We start from the raw sequence: 15,454 nt of genomic DNA, 5'->3' as shown, positions 1-15,454 counted from the left end.
TTCGCTACAATCTTGTGTCTGACCTCCTCAGACAATTCTCTGGTTTTCTTTCTTTTCTCCACGCTCATTGCGGTACACACAGTGACACAAAACAGCCGAATGACTCCTTTTCTCCATTCAAACTGGTTGAAGGAGTGATTTTTATATGGCAGGCACCTGCAACTCACCACAGGTGAGTTCACTTCCAAAGTAAAGGAGATTCGCCTGCTTGAAATGTAATTATTTCCAACAACTTCTAAAAGGTGCAAAAAATATTGTCCGGATCATTTTAGGATTTCTGTGTGGAATAAGCTAAGATTTAGTAATTGTTTCAGCTTTCTTTGTTTGGTTCCACTGCAAACCAAAGAAACACAAATGTGGCTCCCAAAATATTTTTTAATTTCAACAATTTTCTGGAAGAAATGGTGCATTATTCGAAGAAAGTGCGAGGGTGCCAATATTTTTGGCCACGACTATATATATATATATTCACCGTTAGAACATAACAGATCAGGACGCAACATAACAAAATGAACAGCACAAAGAGGGGTGGGTGGGGGGAAATGCCACCAACAACAGGGCCGACAGAGAAAATAGATGGAGACAGACAAAGAAGGGATGCAGGTAACGAGGGATAGGAGAGAAACGCCAGGGGTGTACAACAAGATGGATACAGAAGTAAAATTTGAGGGCCAGTTTACTGGGTGTTGAAAAGATCATTGTTTTGGATGGGGGATGATCATATGGTGGTTATCAGCTGTCTTGAAGACCTGGAGAAGAAAGATGAAGAGTGTGGAAGCTGGTTCCACAGGCAGGAAAAGAAAAAAAAAAGAGGAACAAATGAGTGGAGTTGAGCAGAAATTCTGGATTTTGGGAGCTTTACTCGGAGGTTGCTGGTTAACCATGTACTTCTTTGCGAGGGTTGTTGAGAAAGTAGATGGAAGGGTTTGCGGTACGGTCTTTCAGAGAGAGAGTGTATGTGTTGGATTTCTCAGGATGAAAAGACATTGCAAGTGTTTTACCAGTTTGTGATTTTTTTTGTTAAGGTCTGAAGATAGCAATGAGTCTGCTGCCCTTGTGTCAGAAGGATGAGGGATGTCATGGCAGAGAGTGGAGTCAAAGAGATAAAGATGATTTTCCAGAGAATCAGAGAGATCGTTGATTAAGATTATGAATAGGATGGGGCCTAGAATTTATTGGTCTTGGGGCACTCCAGCCTTGACAGGGAGAGAATAAAGGGTTCAGTTGAGAGCCACACGTTGACTGTGAGAATGGAGGAAGTCAGAAACCCAAGCGTGGAGTTGGCCTTGGACGCCATAGGCACAGAGTTTGGAGAGTAAGGCGGAATGCCACGGACTGTATCGAAAGCACAACATATGTCTAGAGAGAATGGCTCAAATCTCATGTCTGATATCCATTGTTAGATGAGTTGAAGCAGCAAATCCAAGGTAGAGCGACCTGGTCTGAATCCGAATTGATGATCTGAGATGACGTCATTTGAGAAAAGGAAGGATTTCATGACCTTGCTGATTGAAAGCAAGCTTATTGGTCTGTAGTTAAGGGGATTTGCCAATGTTGGGGATTATCGGGGGCTTCGGCTGCCCAAATCTCAGATTCCTGCAACCCTCAACTCCTTCATTTTCCTTTTGACCCACCGATGTGAGTCTGCCAATGTTTTCCGTCCAAGCCTACAAGATGGTGACCCTCCCCCCACCCCTGCCATTTCATTCTATTCCAAAACCACACCCAGCCATTAACTAGTTATTTTACCCCTACCCTCCCATGTTTTGTACCTATCTGACCTTTGTACACCCTTTGTAGACTCTACTGTCTATTCAGACCTTTCATCCTCCATCCTAAAAAAATTGGCTTGCTGTGCATGGCTATAAACAAGTGCCTATCATCACCACATACGCGAGAATCCATCTGTATTATGTCTAACCCAATATCGGAATTCATCTACCTGGTGACAGTTGGCTAAATCCATCATCTCATGCTCTTCTACTGTCTATTGCCATCTCACAGAAAAAAAAAATTGCATCTGTTGTGGTTTCCAAACTATGTCAAAATTACTTAATTTTACCCTGAAAATATTTATAACCAGTTTGGTGGGAGGTGGGCTGTGGCAGGGGACACCTTTAAAACAAACAAACAAACAAAAAAACTTTAAGTTATTTCTTGTAATTGCTTCACCTGGCAAAATTACACTTAATTTTATTTTAAAATAAAATACAAATAAAACCAACGAACATTTCACCAATTTTGCATCTGTTGTTGACAATTATAGTTTCAAAATTATGACCTACAAAAATAGAGATTGTGGTTAATTTCAGAACACCATAATAACCTGCCTTATTTAAATAAATACAAAACAGAAACAACATTGATCCTGCTGTCTGGGTGAGGGGAGTTGGCAGCTCCATGGGAAAAAAAAAAAATCATTATCGTAATCACAAATACGATTCGTATGCCCAATGGTATGGAGTGGAGGGTGGTGGGGGGGGGGGGGGGTGTGGGGGGTGGGCACCATGGAACAGCATTGATTACAATTATTATCAATCAATGCAAAGAGCGAATTATTACATTTCAATATTAATGTTATAATTACCGTATAACTTGGGCGAGGATTTAATCTTCCATAGCAAAAGGGATTAACATACCGCCTTGTAATGATTGGCAACAGGCCCGCACATCAAACGCAAATGATCCATACAGAAGTAAATCACGGGTACAGTGAACAAACCAAATTTTTATTTGGATTTATCACTTAGCCAGCCCATACCTCGACGCACTTTATCCCAAATAAAGAGGAAGAGCTTGAATAACTAACAAAAGGGTCTCGACTATTCATTTGTGTGTTGAAGTCAATGGCATCGAGACATTCTAATCCCGAGCAACCATATTCTTGATGAAGCAGGCAGAACATGGTTGGATTACATCACCAATTTCATGGATCTCAAATAAAAAAAATCACAGCTACATCACCAACGAGGTCCACCTATTAAAAAAAAAATCACTTGGCTCACTGGAGCCTGCCAGCCGGTAATGTTGCAAACAAGCAACCAAGAAGACCTTCCAAAGACTAATTAGAACAAGTTGCGATGTCGAGTTTCCGTTACTGTGCAATCATGCCTGCGCGGTCATTGCATGGCAAACCACTGAGCATGCTCTGCCCACGGAGCTGCCTCGCTGTCACTAACTTCGAGGTCTCCTTCATTCTCCTCTCCACTGCCTCCTTCCATCTCCTCAGCCTCACCCTCTGAAGCTCCTTCACCTTGGCCTCCTTCCTCTCGTTCCAATTTCTGCATTGCTTCTGCTGCTTTTGAGTCACCAGGATCCAAGCTGCAGTTGAGAGGGGGGGGGGGGGGGGGGGGGGTTTGAGGGGTAAGGGAAGAATGGTTTGTTTAGTTGAACAATCAGCATCAATTGAATGGATGGTTAGGAGCTGGTAAGGGAAGAGACAGTTGGGAATCAGGTAAAACATGGCACAACGAAGAAATCCAACAAAGGTTACAAATACCATTTATCAAAATGAACTGCTGGAAAGGAAGAGAGACAGAGAGACAGAGACAGAGAGACAGAGAGACAGACAGAGAGACAGACAGAGAGACAGACAGAGAGACAGACAGAGAGACAGACAAAGAGACAGACAGAGAGACAGACAGAGAGACAGACAGAGAGACAGACAGAGAGACAGACAGAGAGACAGACAGAGAGACAGACAGAGAGACAGACAGAGAGACAGACAGAGAGACAGACAGAGAGACAGACAGAGAGACAGACAGAGAGACAGACAGAGAGACAGACAGAGAGACAGACAGAGAGACAGACAGAGAGACAGACAGAGAGACAGACAGAGAGACAGACAGAGAGACAGACAGAGAGACAGACAGAGAGACAGACAGAGAGACAGACAGAGAGACAGACAGAGAGACAGACAGAGAGACAGACAGAGAGACAGACAGAGAGACAGACAGAGAGACAGACAGAGAGACAGACAGACAGAGAGAGAGAGAAAGCATGACAAACCTGAGTGCAATACTGTACTGATCCATGGCTTCTTGGACATTGTTGCAAGCAACCAAAAAGTCTGCAAGCAACCTGTGAAGCAAACCCTGGCTCCGTTGAGCCAACACCTCACGCATGAATGTCACACCCTCTTCAAATTTTTGCTCTCTTCCTGCACAAACAAGAGCAGAGGTTTACGTCAGGAGATTGTAATAAAATAAAGTGACTGTGCACAAGTGCTTTCAATAAATATGGAAACCGTAGCCCATTTTGCAATATAAATACCTTCACAAAACAAGCCCACAACTCGTTAATTTGTGAGAATGGCAATTAGTCATCCCCGTACTCACTTGCCATATTTACTACCCTGATTAACGCAACCCTCTTACTTGGAGATGAGTGTTTCCCCTCACCTCCTGTTTTTCTGTTCATTCATTCGCTTGCTTTTTGTGTCCACCTGTTGCTACCACTGTCAGTTCGTTGCCTTTTACCCTCAGTTATCATGCTCTTTCATGAGCCAAGATATTGTATACAATGTAGGGGGAAAAAAAAGTAAACCTAATTAAACTTGCAACAGTATTACACTTTTTATTTATCTTGACAAGAAAAAAGGAATGAAGAGTAAAGATGCAATTGTAATTACAATTATTCTATTGACATTTTTAATGCAATTGTGTTTTTCACCAATTTGGTAAATTGTATTCGATTTTGTACTTTTTGGTTCAAAAACACAGATTATAAATGATATCCTCACCACAGGAATCCAAATATAAATCATAAATAAAAATAAACCTCACTCAGCAAATCAGATTTGATGAGGATGGCCTTGAGAAGTATTGGTTTGCACGAGAGAGCCCGTTCCAGAAGGGTGCGAGCTTTCTCCTGAAGTCCCGGCATGTCCATGCACGCAGTGGCATAGAGCACCAGGGCAGCGGGGGAGTAAATCAAGGCTTTGCACGCGGCATTTGCCACCGTGAGAGCATCGCGTGGACGCTGCAATACCGAGTAGCACTCCACCAAGGCTGGAGATGGGTGGGTGGTGTGTGGGGGATGTAGAGGAAATGCTAGAGAAGACCAATTTCACATATGTGTAGACACAATTTTAGCTCTACACAAATTGTGGTTAAGTGCCATAGTATGCCCAGTAAGACGCATAGTTAGTAAGAATTCTGGTGAAGTGCAACCTTGGACAAGTGAGAGGAAAACCATAATCTGAATAGTTACCCTCGTAGCACTCAAAATGATGCGGAGCTAGGCGACTCGCCTCACGAATATGCAACACAGCTTCTTGCACGCTGCCCAATTCCACGAGTGCTGCTGCCTTCAACATGAGTGCCAGAACGTTGCTGCCGCCACTGAGCTGGATAGCGCGGGCCGCTAGGAATACGGTACGAGTATTCTTTTTCAGTGCGTAACTGTGATAACTGTCAAATTTTGAGACACAAAAGGGCAACATGAGGCACAATTATGTGTACAAACCCCATCGTGGTTTCTTACAGTGGGATACAAAAATTTGAGTCCAAAAGCCAATTTATTAATTGAGACATGATAACAAAATAAATCATTAGAAGTCTCATATACGTATATGAAACCAAAAGCACTTACAAGGGATTCAATGAACTCTTAATATGCGAGAAAAAAAAACAACACTTGTTATAATAGGAAAACAAGACTGGAAGTCTAACAGCGGTGCAGCCAGGCTTGTAAAATATTATAAACCACAAACACATATGATTAGCATTTTAAACAGTTGTTAATGTTGTTTATAACATTAAACAAAGAAATTTGGAGGAATCCCGACAACCGTGAGGTAAGTTTTACTTACATAACTGAGGGAAGATCTACTGTAATCTATATACCCCACAAGGGTTGGGTAAATAACATGACCCTTCTGCCACTAAAGTGGTGTTTTTCGTAGTGGTCTTTTGAAACCCACCAATTAAGGTTTTGTTTTGAAAACCACCAATGAAACCCACTTTTCCTGCTGTTTAACACAAAACTGAAAGGGAGGAAGACCGGGGTGTGCTCATTTACTGAGCAGCTAGCTAGAGCTTGCCAAGCCAGCCATTCCTTAACGGTTTTGAATGGAGTGCTTACTTGAATGCTTAAACCAATTGGCAATCTCTCCACAAGAAACTTGGTAAATGAACACACACCCAATGTTCTCAAGACCTGACCATAGATCGACTGTAATCTATATACCCCAAAGAGGAATGACCCTTCCTGCTGCTAGTAAGCAGGTGTACTTGTAAATTAAAATGTCGGTCGGCTGAGCTGTCGTAATGACATCATAGACATAATGACTGAGCGTGACGGCCAGACACAAAACTGCCGCTACTTTAATATATAGAAGATGATATATTTTAACCTCCAGTAACTTTGCATTCACTACAAACTTATTAGTGTTATGATTAGATTTACTATAATATTAACGTTACGTTATCATTATTATGAAAATGATATTACTCAATAAAACATAGGCTAATTCCTTACTTCCGCATTATTTGTACCGTACACCACTTATCATTGATTCATGAACCATACACTGCTTCAATCTAGAAACTTTGCAATAATGACAAAGGGATTGCAGTGTTATGATTATATTTACGATATTATTAGTATTAACACTATTAATATTATTACGAAAACAACACTATTGTATTAAGAACCCTGGGCTAATTTGTCCAAATCGGCCTGAAGGTATGAAGCCTAAGGCCTATATGTATGCCTACTGTGTCGTTGGAAGATCCGTAATGTCTATGCTTTCGATATTTGATGATCATTTTAACATTCGGTTTGTTTTCGTTTCACACTGAATGAAAAACGTAAAGGTAGAGCATGGCGATTGTGATATATGACAGGTTCGACGATATGTTCGGCCTGAACAACATTGGAATCAAAATGCCGGAGTGCTAAGTCAGCCGTTGTACGCTGTAATGACATCAGACATAATCACATCACCCTGTCATATGACCAGATCCTCATCTCTGATTGGTATATCTTTGAGGGGACATACATTCATACATGAGGACGGATAAACACTGTTCTAGACTGATTTGCCCTATGAGTTACGCTCTAATCAAGCTTGTTTTTTTTACATATTAAATCAGTGTGACTCCCTTTTGCCTTGACAAATTTCATTTGGGATTGATTGAATTAGTTTATGGATTATGATCGAGTCCATTTTTTCCCAACAGTTTTGCAATTCACACGAGAGCATAAATCAGACTGCTCACAAACATTTGGCTCTCTCAAATGTACTGACCCTTCATTTACTCTGTTTCAGTCAATCATCGAAATATAATGAAGCAAATGTATATATATGTCTGCTCTTCAGCCATTTGCTGGACAGCTGACTTGACACCACCCACAATTGTAACCTAAAATAATTAAACTAAAGTACCCAGAGGACCCAAAAGACCCCAAAGGCCCCTGAAGACCAAAAAGACAGAAAAGACCCAATGGACCCCAAAGACCCCATGTACCCCAAGAGAGCCTGAAGTCCCAAAAAAACCCGAAACCCAAAAAGACCCCAAAGACCTAAAAGACCCTGAATACCTAAAAGACTGAAAAGACCCAAATGGACCATAAAGTCCCAAAAGAACCAGAATACCTAAAAGACCCAGTGGACCCCAAAGACCCAGTGGACCCCAAAGACCCAGAGGACCCCAAAGACCCAGAGGACCCCAAATACCCAGAGGACCCCAAAGACACAGAGGACCCCAAAGACACAGAGGACCCAAAAGACACAGAGGACCCAAAAGACACAGAGGACCCAAAAGACACAGAGGACCCAAAAGACACAGGACCCAAAAGACACAGAGGACCCAAAAGACACAGAGGACCCAAAAGACACAGAGGACCCAAAAGACACAGAGACCCCAAAGGACCCTGAAGACAAAAAAGACTGAAAAGACCCAATTGACCCCAAAGACCCCTTGGACCCCAAAGACCCAAAAGAGCCTGAAGTCCCAAAAGACCCCAAAGATGCAAAATACCCCAAAACCCCCAAAGACCTAAAATACCCTGAATACCTAAAAGACTGAAAAGACCCAAATGGACCATAAAGTCCAGAAAGAACCAGAAGACCTAAAAGACCCAGTGGACCCCAAAGACACAGTGGACCCCAAAGACCCAGAGGACCCAAAAGACCCAGAGGACCCAAAAGACCCCAATGACCTAAAAGACTGAAAAGACCCAATGGACCCCAAATGACACAAAAGACCCGAAAGACCTAAAATACCCAGAGGACCCAAAAGACCCTGATGTCCCAAAAGGTCCCGAAGACCCAAGACCCAAAATATTGAAAATACCCTGAAGACCCAAAGACCCCAAACACCGAAAAGACCCTGAAGACCCAAAAATCCATGAAGACCATAAAGTCCCAAAGTATTGAAAAGACCCAAAGACCCAAAATATCCTGAAGACCCTTAAAGACCCCAAAGACCAAAAAGACCCAACATATCCAAAATACCCCAAAGACCAAAAAGTCCCAGAAAACCCAAAATATCCTGAAGACCCCAAAGACCGAAAAGACCCAGCCCGCACACCAAAAAAACCCAAAAGACCATGAAGACCCAAACATACAAAATATCCCAAATACCCAAAAATCTCCAAAGACCCAAAAGACCACAAAAGACCCCAAAGTATCCCAAAGACCCAAAAGACACCGAAGACCGAAAAGACCTGAAGACCAAAAAGACCTGAAGAACCAAAAGAGACCAGGAAGACCCAAAATATTGAAAACACCCTGAAGACCCCAAAAAACACAAAGACCTATAGAGACCCACAATACTGAGAAAGACCCAGAGGAACCAAATTACTTCGTAGTTTTTCTCATTATAATAATAATCTATATATAATGGAGCAAGTGTATGTATGTATGTATGTATGTATGTATGTATGTATGTATGTATGTATGTATGGTATGCTCTTCACCCATTGGTTGGACAGCTGACTTGACGCCACCCACAACTGTAACCTGAAATAATTAAACTAAAATACCCAGAGGACCCAAAAGACCCATCCCTCCCCACCCCCCCCCCCACAACCTCCCAAGGACCCAACAGACTGAGAAGACCCCGGGGACCCAAAAGACCCAAAAAGACTGAAAAAACCCCAAAGACAGTTGTCATACCCTTCCTCCCGTCCATGGTACACGGAATCTTGTGGTGAGGCTGTTGCCCAGAAACAACTTGCCTTCGTCTCCTGGAAAGCAAATCCAACGGAAGGAAATCTCATTTCCTTTCACAAAGCCCGAAACAAGTGTGTGTCCACCCTCAGGAGAGCCAGGAAACAATATCTCTCCGTTCTCAAGACCGAACTCTCTTATCTGTCTCCCTCTTCCAAATCCTGGTGGCGTCTGGTCAAATCCGTTTCTGGTGTTTGTTCCCCCTCCATCCCCTCCCTTACCTCAAACGGCTACACAGCTGACTCCGCACGTGAAAAAGCTGAATGCCTCAACTCTGTGTTTGCCTCTAAATCTTGTGTCCCAAACCCATCCCTCTCTGTACCCACCATACCCAGTCGTACCCTGCTGCTCCTGGACTCCGTGTCCTTTCCTCCTGACAAGGTGGAAAAGTTTCTGTCAACCCTCGACTCTGATTCTGCAACTGGACCCGACGGCATCAGCCCACGGGTCCTAAAATCCTGCTCTGCCGCTCTATCTCACCCTCTCTCTGTTCTCTTCACCCTCTCTTTTGCTCAAGGTCAACTGCCATCTGCTTGGAAATCAGCCAACATCACCGCTTTGCACAAAAAAGGTGCAAAAACAGATCCTAGCAACTACAGACCAATCAGCCTTCTCCCAATTATCAGCAAAGTCATGGAATCCATCATTGCTTCGGATATGAAATCTTTCCTCTTCTCCAATGGCTTGATCTCTGATCATCAATTTGGTTTCAGACCAAGTCACTCTACTCTGGACATGCTGCTTCTGCTGTCTCAACAATGGATGGAGGTCCTCAATGCCAAACGGGAAATTAGAGCTGTCTCCCTCGACATATCACGTGCCTTCGACACGGTCTGGCACCCCGCTCTGCTCACCAAACTCTCCTCCTTTGGTATCCATGGAAATCTCCACGCATGGCTGGCGGACTTCCTCTCTAGTCGTCGTCAACGTGTGGCCCTGAATGGGTTTCTCTCATCTCCTCTTCCTGTTCAGGCTGGAGTTCCCCAAGGCAGTGTTCTGGGCCCCGTGCTTTTTCTGGTCTTCATCAATGATCTCTCTGACTCTCTCGAAAATCCTCTCTATCTCTTTGCTGATGACTCCACTCTCTGCCGCTCCATTCCTCTTCCCTCAGATCGGCAGTCTGCTGCCTCCTCACTCTCTGAAGACCTGGACAAAATCACAGACTGGTCAAACAAGTGGAACATGTCTTTCAATCCTGACAAATCTCACACTCTTACTATGTCTCTCCGAAAAGATCGACTGGACAACCCTCCCATCTACTTTCTCAACAATCCTCTCCAAGAAGTTCTGTCGCTCAAGATTTTGGGTCTCACTATCTGCCATGATCTTTCTTGGGAAAACCACATTTCCAAGCTGGCCTCCAAAGCCAGTCGCCGACTGGGCATCCTCCGTCGTGCGAAGTCCTTCCTCGGCACACCTGAGCTCCTCACCACATACAAGGCTTTCATCCGAAGCTCAATGGAATACTGTTCTCCCCTATGGGCCGGTGCTCCTGCCTCACACCTAGCTCGGCTTCACGCTGTTGAAACCAAAGCTTTCAGAATTATTGGAATCTCCCGCGATGAAGCTATCTCTGAGGGCCTTTCACTCACTCACCGCAGGCAGGTAGGTGGTCTTTCTGTCTTCTACCGACTCCTCTCCGGCCTTGCACCCCCAGCTCTCTCTGTGCTCTGTCCCCCAAATATTCCTACAGGTCGCACAAGATCTGCCAGCAACCCTCTGATGGTTAAACTGCCGAAATCTCGGCTCTCTGCTCACCTTCACTCTTTCATTCCTCTTTTCTCCCGCCTCTGGAACAAACTCCCTCACTCCCTTCAATCCCACTCCTCCCTCCAGGTCTTTAAAACAGCTGTTCACCACCATCTCTTATCTTCCCCCATCCAAAACCTTGATCTTTTCTACCCCCGCTAATTCACCCCAGATCCACCTTGTTTGAAATTCCAACTTCTTTCCTGGAAGTCCTGGCAGTGTCCATATGTTTTATACCTCTCCCACCGCCCCCTTCCCATGCCCCCCCCCCCAAAGCCCTCGCCCTCTCTCAGATCTCTCGATGTCTCCATGTCTCTCGGTCCCTGCTCTCAAATGTTGTGTTTGTGTCCTTCCCCCTCTCTCCCCATCTTGTCTACCGCTCCCGATGTTATATGTTTTATGTGTCGGTTTGTCTTTCTGTGTGATTAATGTTCGCTCTTTCACGAGCCTCGATCTTGTATACAAAAAAAAAAAAAAAAAAAAAAAAGACCAAAAAAACCCAAAATACCATGAAGACCTAAAATATTCCAAAGACCCTTAACGACCCCAAAGACCATTAAATACCCCCAAAAACCCAAGAGAACCAAAAGACCCTGAAGACCCAAAAGACTCCAAAGACCCTTAAAGACCTATAGGACCCAAAATACTCCAATGACCCTTAGAGACCCAAAATACCCCAAAGATCCTTGAAGACCCAAAATACAAGAAGACCCTTAAGGACCCAAAATGCTGAAAAGACCCAAAGGACCCAAAATACCCTGAAGATTCAAAATACCCCAAACACCCAATCGACCCCAAAGAACCAAATATCCTGAAGACCAAAATGATCCCAAAGACTATGAAAGACCCAAAATACCTTTAAAGACCCTAAAGACCAAAAGACTGAAAAGACCCCAATGACTGAAATGACCCAAAAGACCCTCAAGACCCAGAAGAATGAAAAGACCCAAAAGACCATAAAGACCATAAAGACCCTTAACGGGGAACCCAAACGCAATTTTTTTTTCTTCTGAAAAACCATTAGCAATCATTAATCAGTCTAATTTGAAGGGATTTTTTTTTTTATTTGCCACTCACAAAGTGCCGAAAAAACCCCCTAGACTGTCGCTTTTCGAGTTTGCCAGAGATGTCACATTGCAAACTCACCGTGATCATGCCGGCGAGGGTACATAGGTAAACGGTGCATTGAGAACTCGGATTCTGACATGGTGGAGGGGGGTGTGGACGGAGGGGGTGTGGGGTGGTTTGGGGGTATTGTTAGCTAGGGTGACGGTTGATGGGGGAATGTGAGGGGTGGTGGGTGGGTTGAGGGGTGTGGGGTGGTCATGGGTATTGTTAGCTAGGGTGATGGTTGATGACGGATTGTGAGGGGATGGGGGAGGGGGGGGTAAGGTGGTCGTAGGTATTGTTAGCTAGGGTGATGGTTGAAGGGGGATTGTGGGGGGAAGTGGCGTGGTGGGAGTGGTGTGTGGTTGTTATGGGTATTGTTAGCCAGGGTGATGGTTGATGGGGAATTGTGGGGGGAAGGTGGAGTGGGGGGGAGGGGTGTGGGGTGGTCATGGGTATTGTTAGCTAGGGTGATGGTTGAAGCAGGATTGTGAAGGAATGGTGGAGGGGGGAGGAGGGAGGGGGGGCGGGGGGAGAGGTAAGAGGAGGGTGTGGGTTGGCCGTGGGTATTGTTAGCTAGGGTGACAGTTGATGGTTTTTTTCTGGAAAATTGAGATGCCTCAAAAACCGAGGCCACCTAAGCTGAACAGAAATCAGCAAGAGCAATATTACCAAAGGAAATCAGCAAGAAATCCAAGTCAAAGCAGTTGTGTCAGCAGAAAATATTCGATGACAGAAAAATGTGTTGCTCGCTTGGAACAAGATTGCCCATAGGGCAGGTACTTTGCTCATAACTATAAATAATGCATGAAAAAATATAAATAAATATCTCCAATATTATGAAAAATTGCCGTTTGAAATCGTGGTACACAAAAGCTTGGCAATGATTAAAGTGGACTCAGACTTTTGTACCCTCCTGTATACGAGGTACAATTATTTGTCTTGGGGAAACTTGAAAGCTGACACTATGGCAAACATTGCAGCCTAAAACCCAATCCCATAAATATTACATTTATGATACCAGCAGGCATGCATGCTATATGGGGAATAATGCTCAATAAACCATTACCCCATTACAATCCACGGCTCAGGATGATTCTCCGACAATGTAAACAGCCGAATGCCAAGTTTCTCCAAATCCTCCACATGGTCATTTTGGGCGAGCAGGTAACCATACATGTCCATCCCTATATGAGGATGAAGGGGAGGTGGAGGAGGAGGGTGAGCAAAGATAATGTTTCACTGACGGAATGGTAAATTATATATATATATATATATATATATATATATATATATATATATACATACAGACATCCCTTGCTACAAGGTGTCCGTTTTACATTTTTCCGCTCAAAAGGCTCTAATTGATACCGTATTCCATACAATGGCAGAAAAATGTTTTGAGGTCTCGCTAGAATGCCTATGACAGAATTTCAAAGCACTTCCACTGCACAATTTTAAAGTTCACCTATAGCCCCATTGCATAATTCAAAGCACCTCTCGCTGCTTAATTCAAAAGTCCTGGAGAAAGCAAGTCAGCAGCTGACAAATGAAATGAGCAGGCCTGAACATTAACATCTCATCCAGCACCGAGTGCAGAAGGCCGATTGCAGCGGGTCTCCATGGCAGACCACAGTTGCAGCAAAGAAACCACTGCTGAGACCACATAATAAGGTGGAAAGACTGAAATTTGCAATGCAACATCAAGATTGGGTGACTGAACAATGGAATTGAGTAGTCTGGTCTGATGGATCAAAGTTTGAACTTTCTGAATCCAAGAAACACCAGTTCATATGCCAAAGACATTGAGAACGTTATAACACACAATGTTTGCAGCCTAGTGTTAAACACTGGGGAGACTCTGATTGTCTGGGATTGTATCTCACCTTTTGGTGCAAGAAAAGGTTTGAAAATAAATGGGATGCTTCTTCTTATTCTTTCGTATGATCTTGTAGACAATTGTGATCGAATATCTAGTAATGAGAGTCATTTGACTACAGCATCAGTGGCCCTGTGTAGGTCTGCAAAGGACCTGCTGAATATCCTCTGCACACAGTCCTGTACTACATGTAGGACTGTCTTATCTTGATGTCCACAGGTACACACTGGGCTCTCAGTTTGTTTTGACTTATAAATATTATGGGCGGTCCTTGCATGCAGGGTTCAGTCAGTTAAGACTACTCCACTGGTGTATCTGTAGGTCAAAGCTGGGGCTTCTTCATAAGATCTTGGATTAGCTCGCTATTTTGAACTTATGCCTTTTCCTTTTGCTACCACCACAACTCTTTATCGTTAGTATTGGATACTGCAGGCCCCCTAATCCAGAAAGGCTTCCCTGACTTCAGTCGAAGTCTTGGAGCGACCAGTAGCTCTTAGTGAATTGGTAGGTCAGCATTTGATTGTATCTGAAGGTGATCTTCTCATGTACTTCTGTGACAAAACCTGGCCAATTGGCTTTACGAAAGTTCCATTGAGGGGAAGGCTTTGATGAGATGAGGGTACTTCAATCCCAACTTGAATGATGGCAGGGCAGTGTTGGCTGTGAGGGAAATGGAGGAGCATCTTACGCAACCCCATTAAGGGCTGTGATGACTCATCAATTGATATAAAGCAGAGATCAGGGTTGTCATCCCTACACCATCTACATGAATATGAGGAGCCAAGTCGTTTGGCATCATAAAGGAGGAAACAGTCATTAGCTGAAGCCCAATCAGCCAACCGTTCACCAGCAATGTTGTTTTTGCTGTATCTCCAGGAGTGGTGATGGAGATTGAAATCTCCAAGGTGCTGTGACACTGGGACGGCAGAGAGTGGCCAAACACTAGCAGGTGGTTTGTAGATGCTGATTTGTAAGCAACCAATCAGATTTTGGAAGTGTTGGACTCAGATATTACAGTCAAATCAGATAGTGTGTGACCAATTTAGGGAGCAACACCATATTTATCAAGATGTACCGCAGCAGAAAGTTTAAAACTGCAGATTCGATGAGAAGGAGGTGGTGGGTCGGCAAGGTGTGTTTCCTGGAGTGCCCATAACCCGCACACCCGCCTCATGCCAGAACAGAATCTGTTAAGCCAGTCTGATGGGTAGTCAAATTTAACTCGCGACAAGCCTGCTACATCGAGCTGTAAGATCCGCAAAGTCCCTCCAATGCTCCGGAGAGATTGGCCCTGAGAAGAGCTATTGGGGTTGGATCTAGAGATCAGCATACAAGAAAGGATATATAAATAGTCGACTTGATTGATTTGATGACATTAATTGGGCAAAAAGCATGCAACAGGGTGGACCACAAGAATGTTGTCATCTTCCACCCCAATACCAAGACGCTACCAAAAGAGAAGTACGAGAAATTGACTCGGTAGAGCGCATACTCTGCCAGGCTGAACAATTTACATTTTGTATCCCACCGATAGGCCTAAT

General features: G+C 43.9%; 1 protein-coding gene across 1 annotated transcript in view; it reads right to left on the bottom strand.

Moving 5' to 3' along the window:
- Window positions 1–355: 355 nt before the first annotated feature.
- The window catches only part of ANAPC7 (anaphase promoting complex subunit 7), a 29,713-nt gene continuing 14,614 nt past the window's right edge, over window positions 356–15,454 (bottom strand). The window contains exons 7-11 of the mRNA XM_068120545.2: window positions 13,104–13,221; window positions 5,212–5,411; window positions 4,785–5,009; window positions 4,009–4,159; window positions 356–3,321 (exon numbers count right to left, since the gene is read on the bottom strand). Of these exons, the coding sequence (XP_067976646.1) occupies window positions 3,120–3,321; window positions 4,009–4,159; window positions 4,785–5,009; window positions 5,212–5,411; window positions 13,104–13,221 (896 nt within the window). The 3' untranslated portion in view covers window positions 356–3,119. The remainder of the gene's footprint in view (window positions 3,322–4,008; window positions 4,160–4,784; window positions 5,010–5,211; window positions 5,412–13,103; window positions 13,222–15,454) is intronic.

The sequence above is a fragment of the Myxine glutinosa genome, chromosome 6 (genome assembly GCF_964187855.1).
Source record: "Myxine glutinosa chromosome 6, kmMyxGlut1.1, whole genome shotgun sequence".
NCBI lineage: Eukaryota > Metazoa > Chordata > Myxini > Myxiniformes > Myxinidae > Myxine > Myxine glutinosa.
This window is presented reverse-complemented; position numbering and strand designations above follow the sequence as displayed.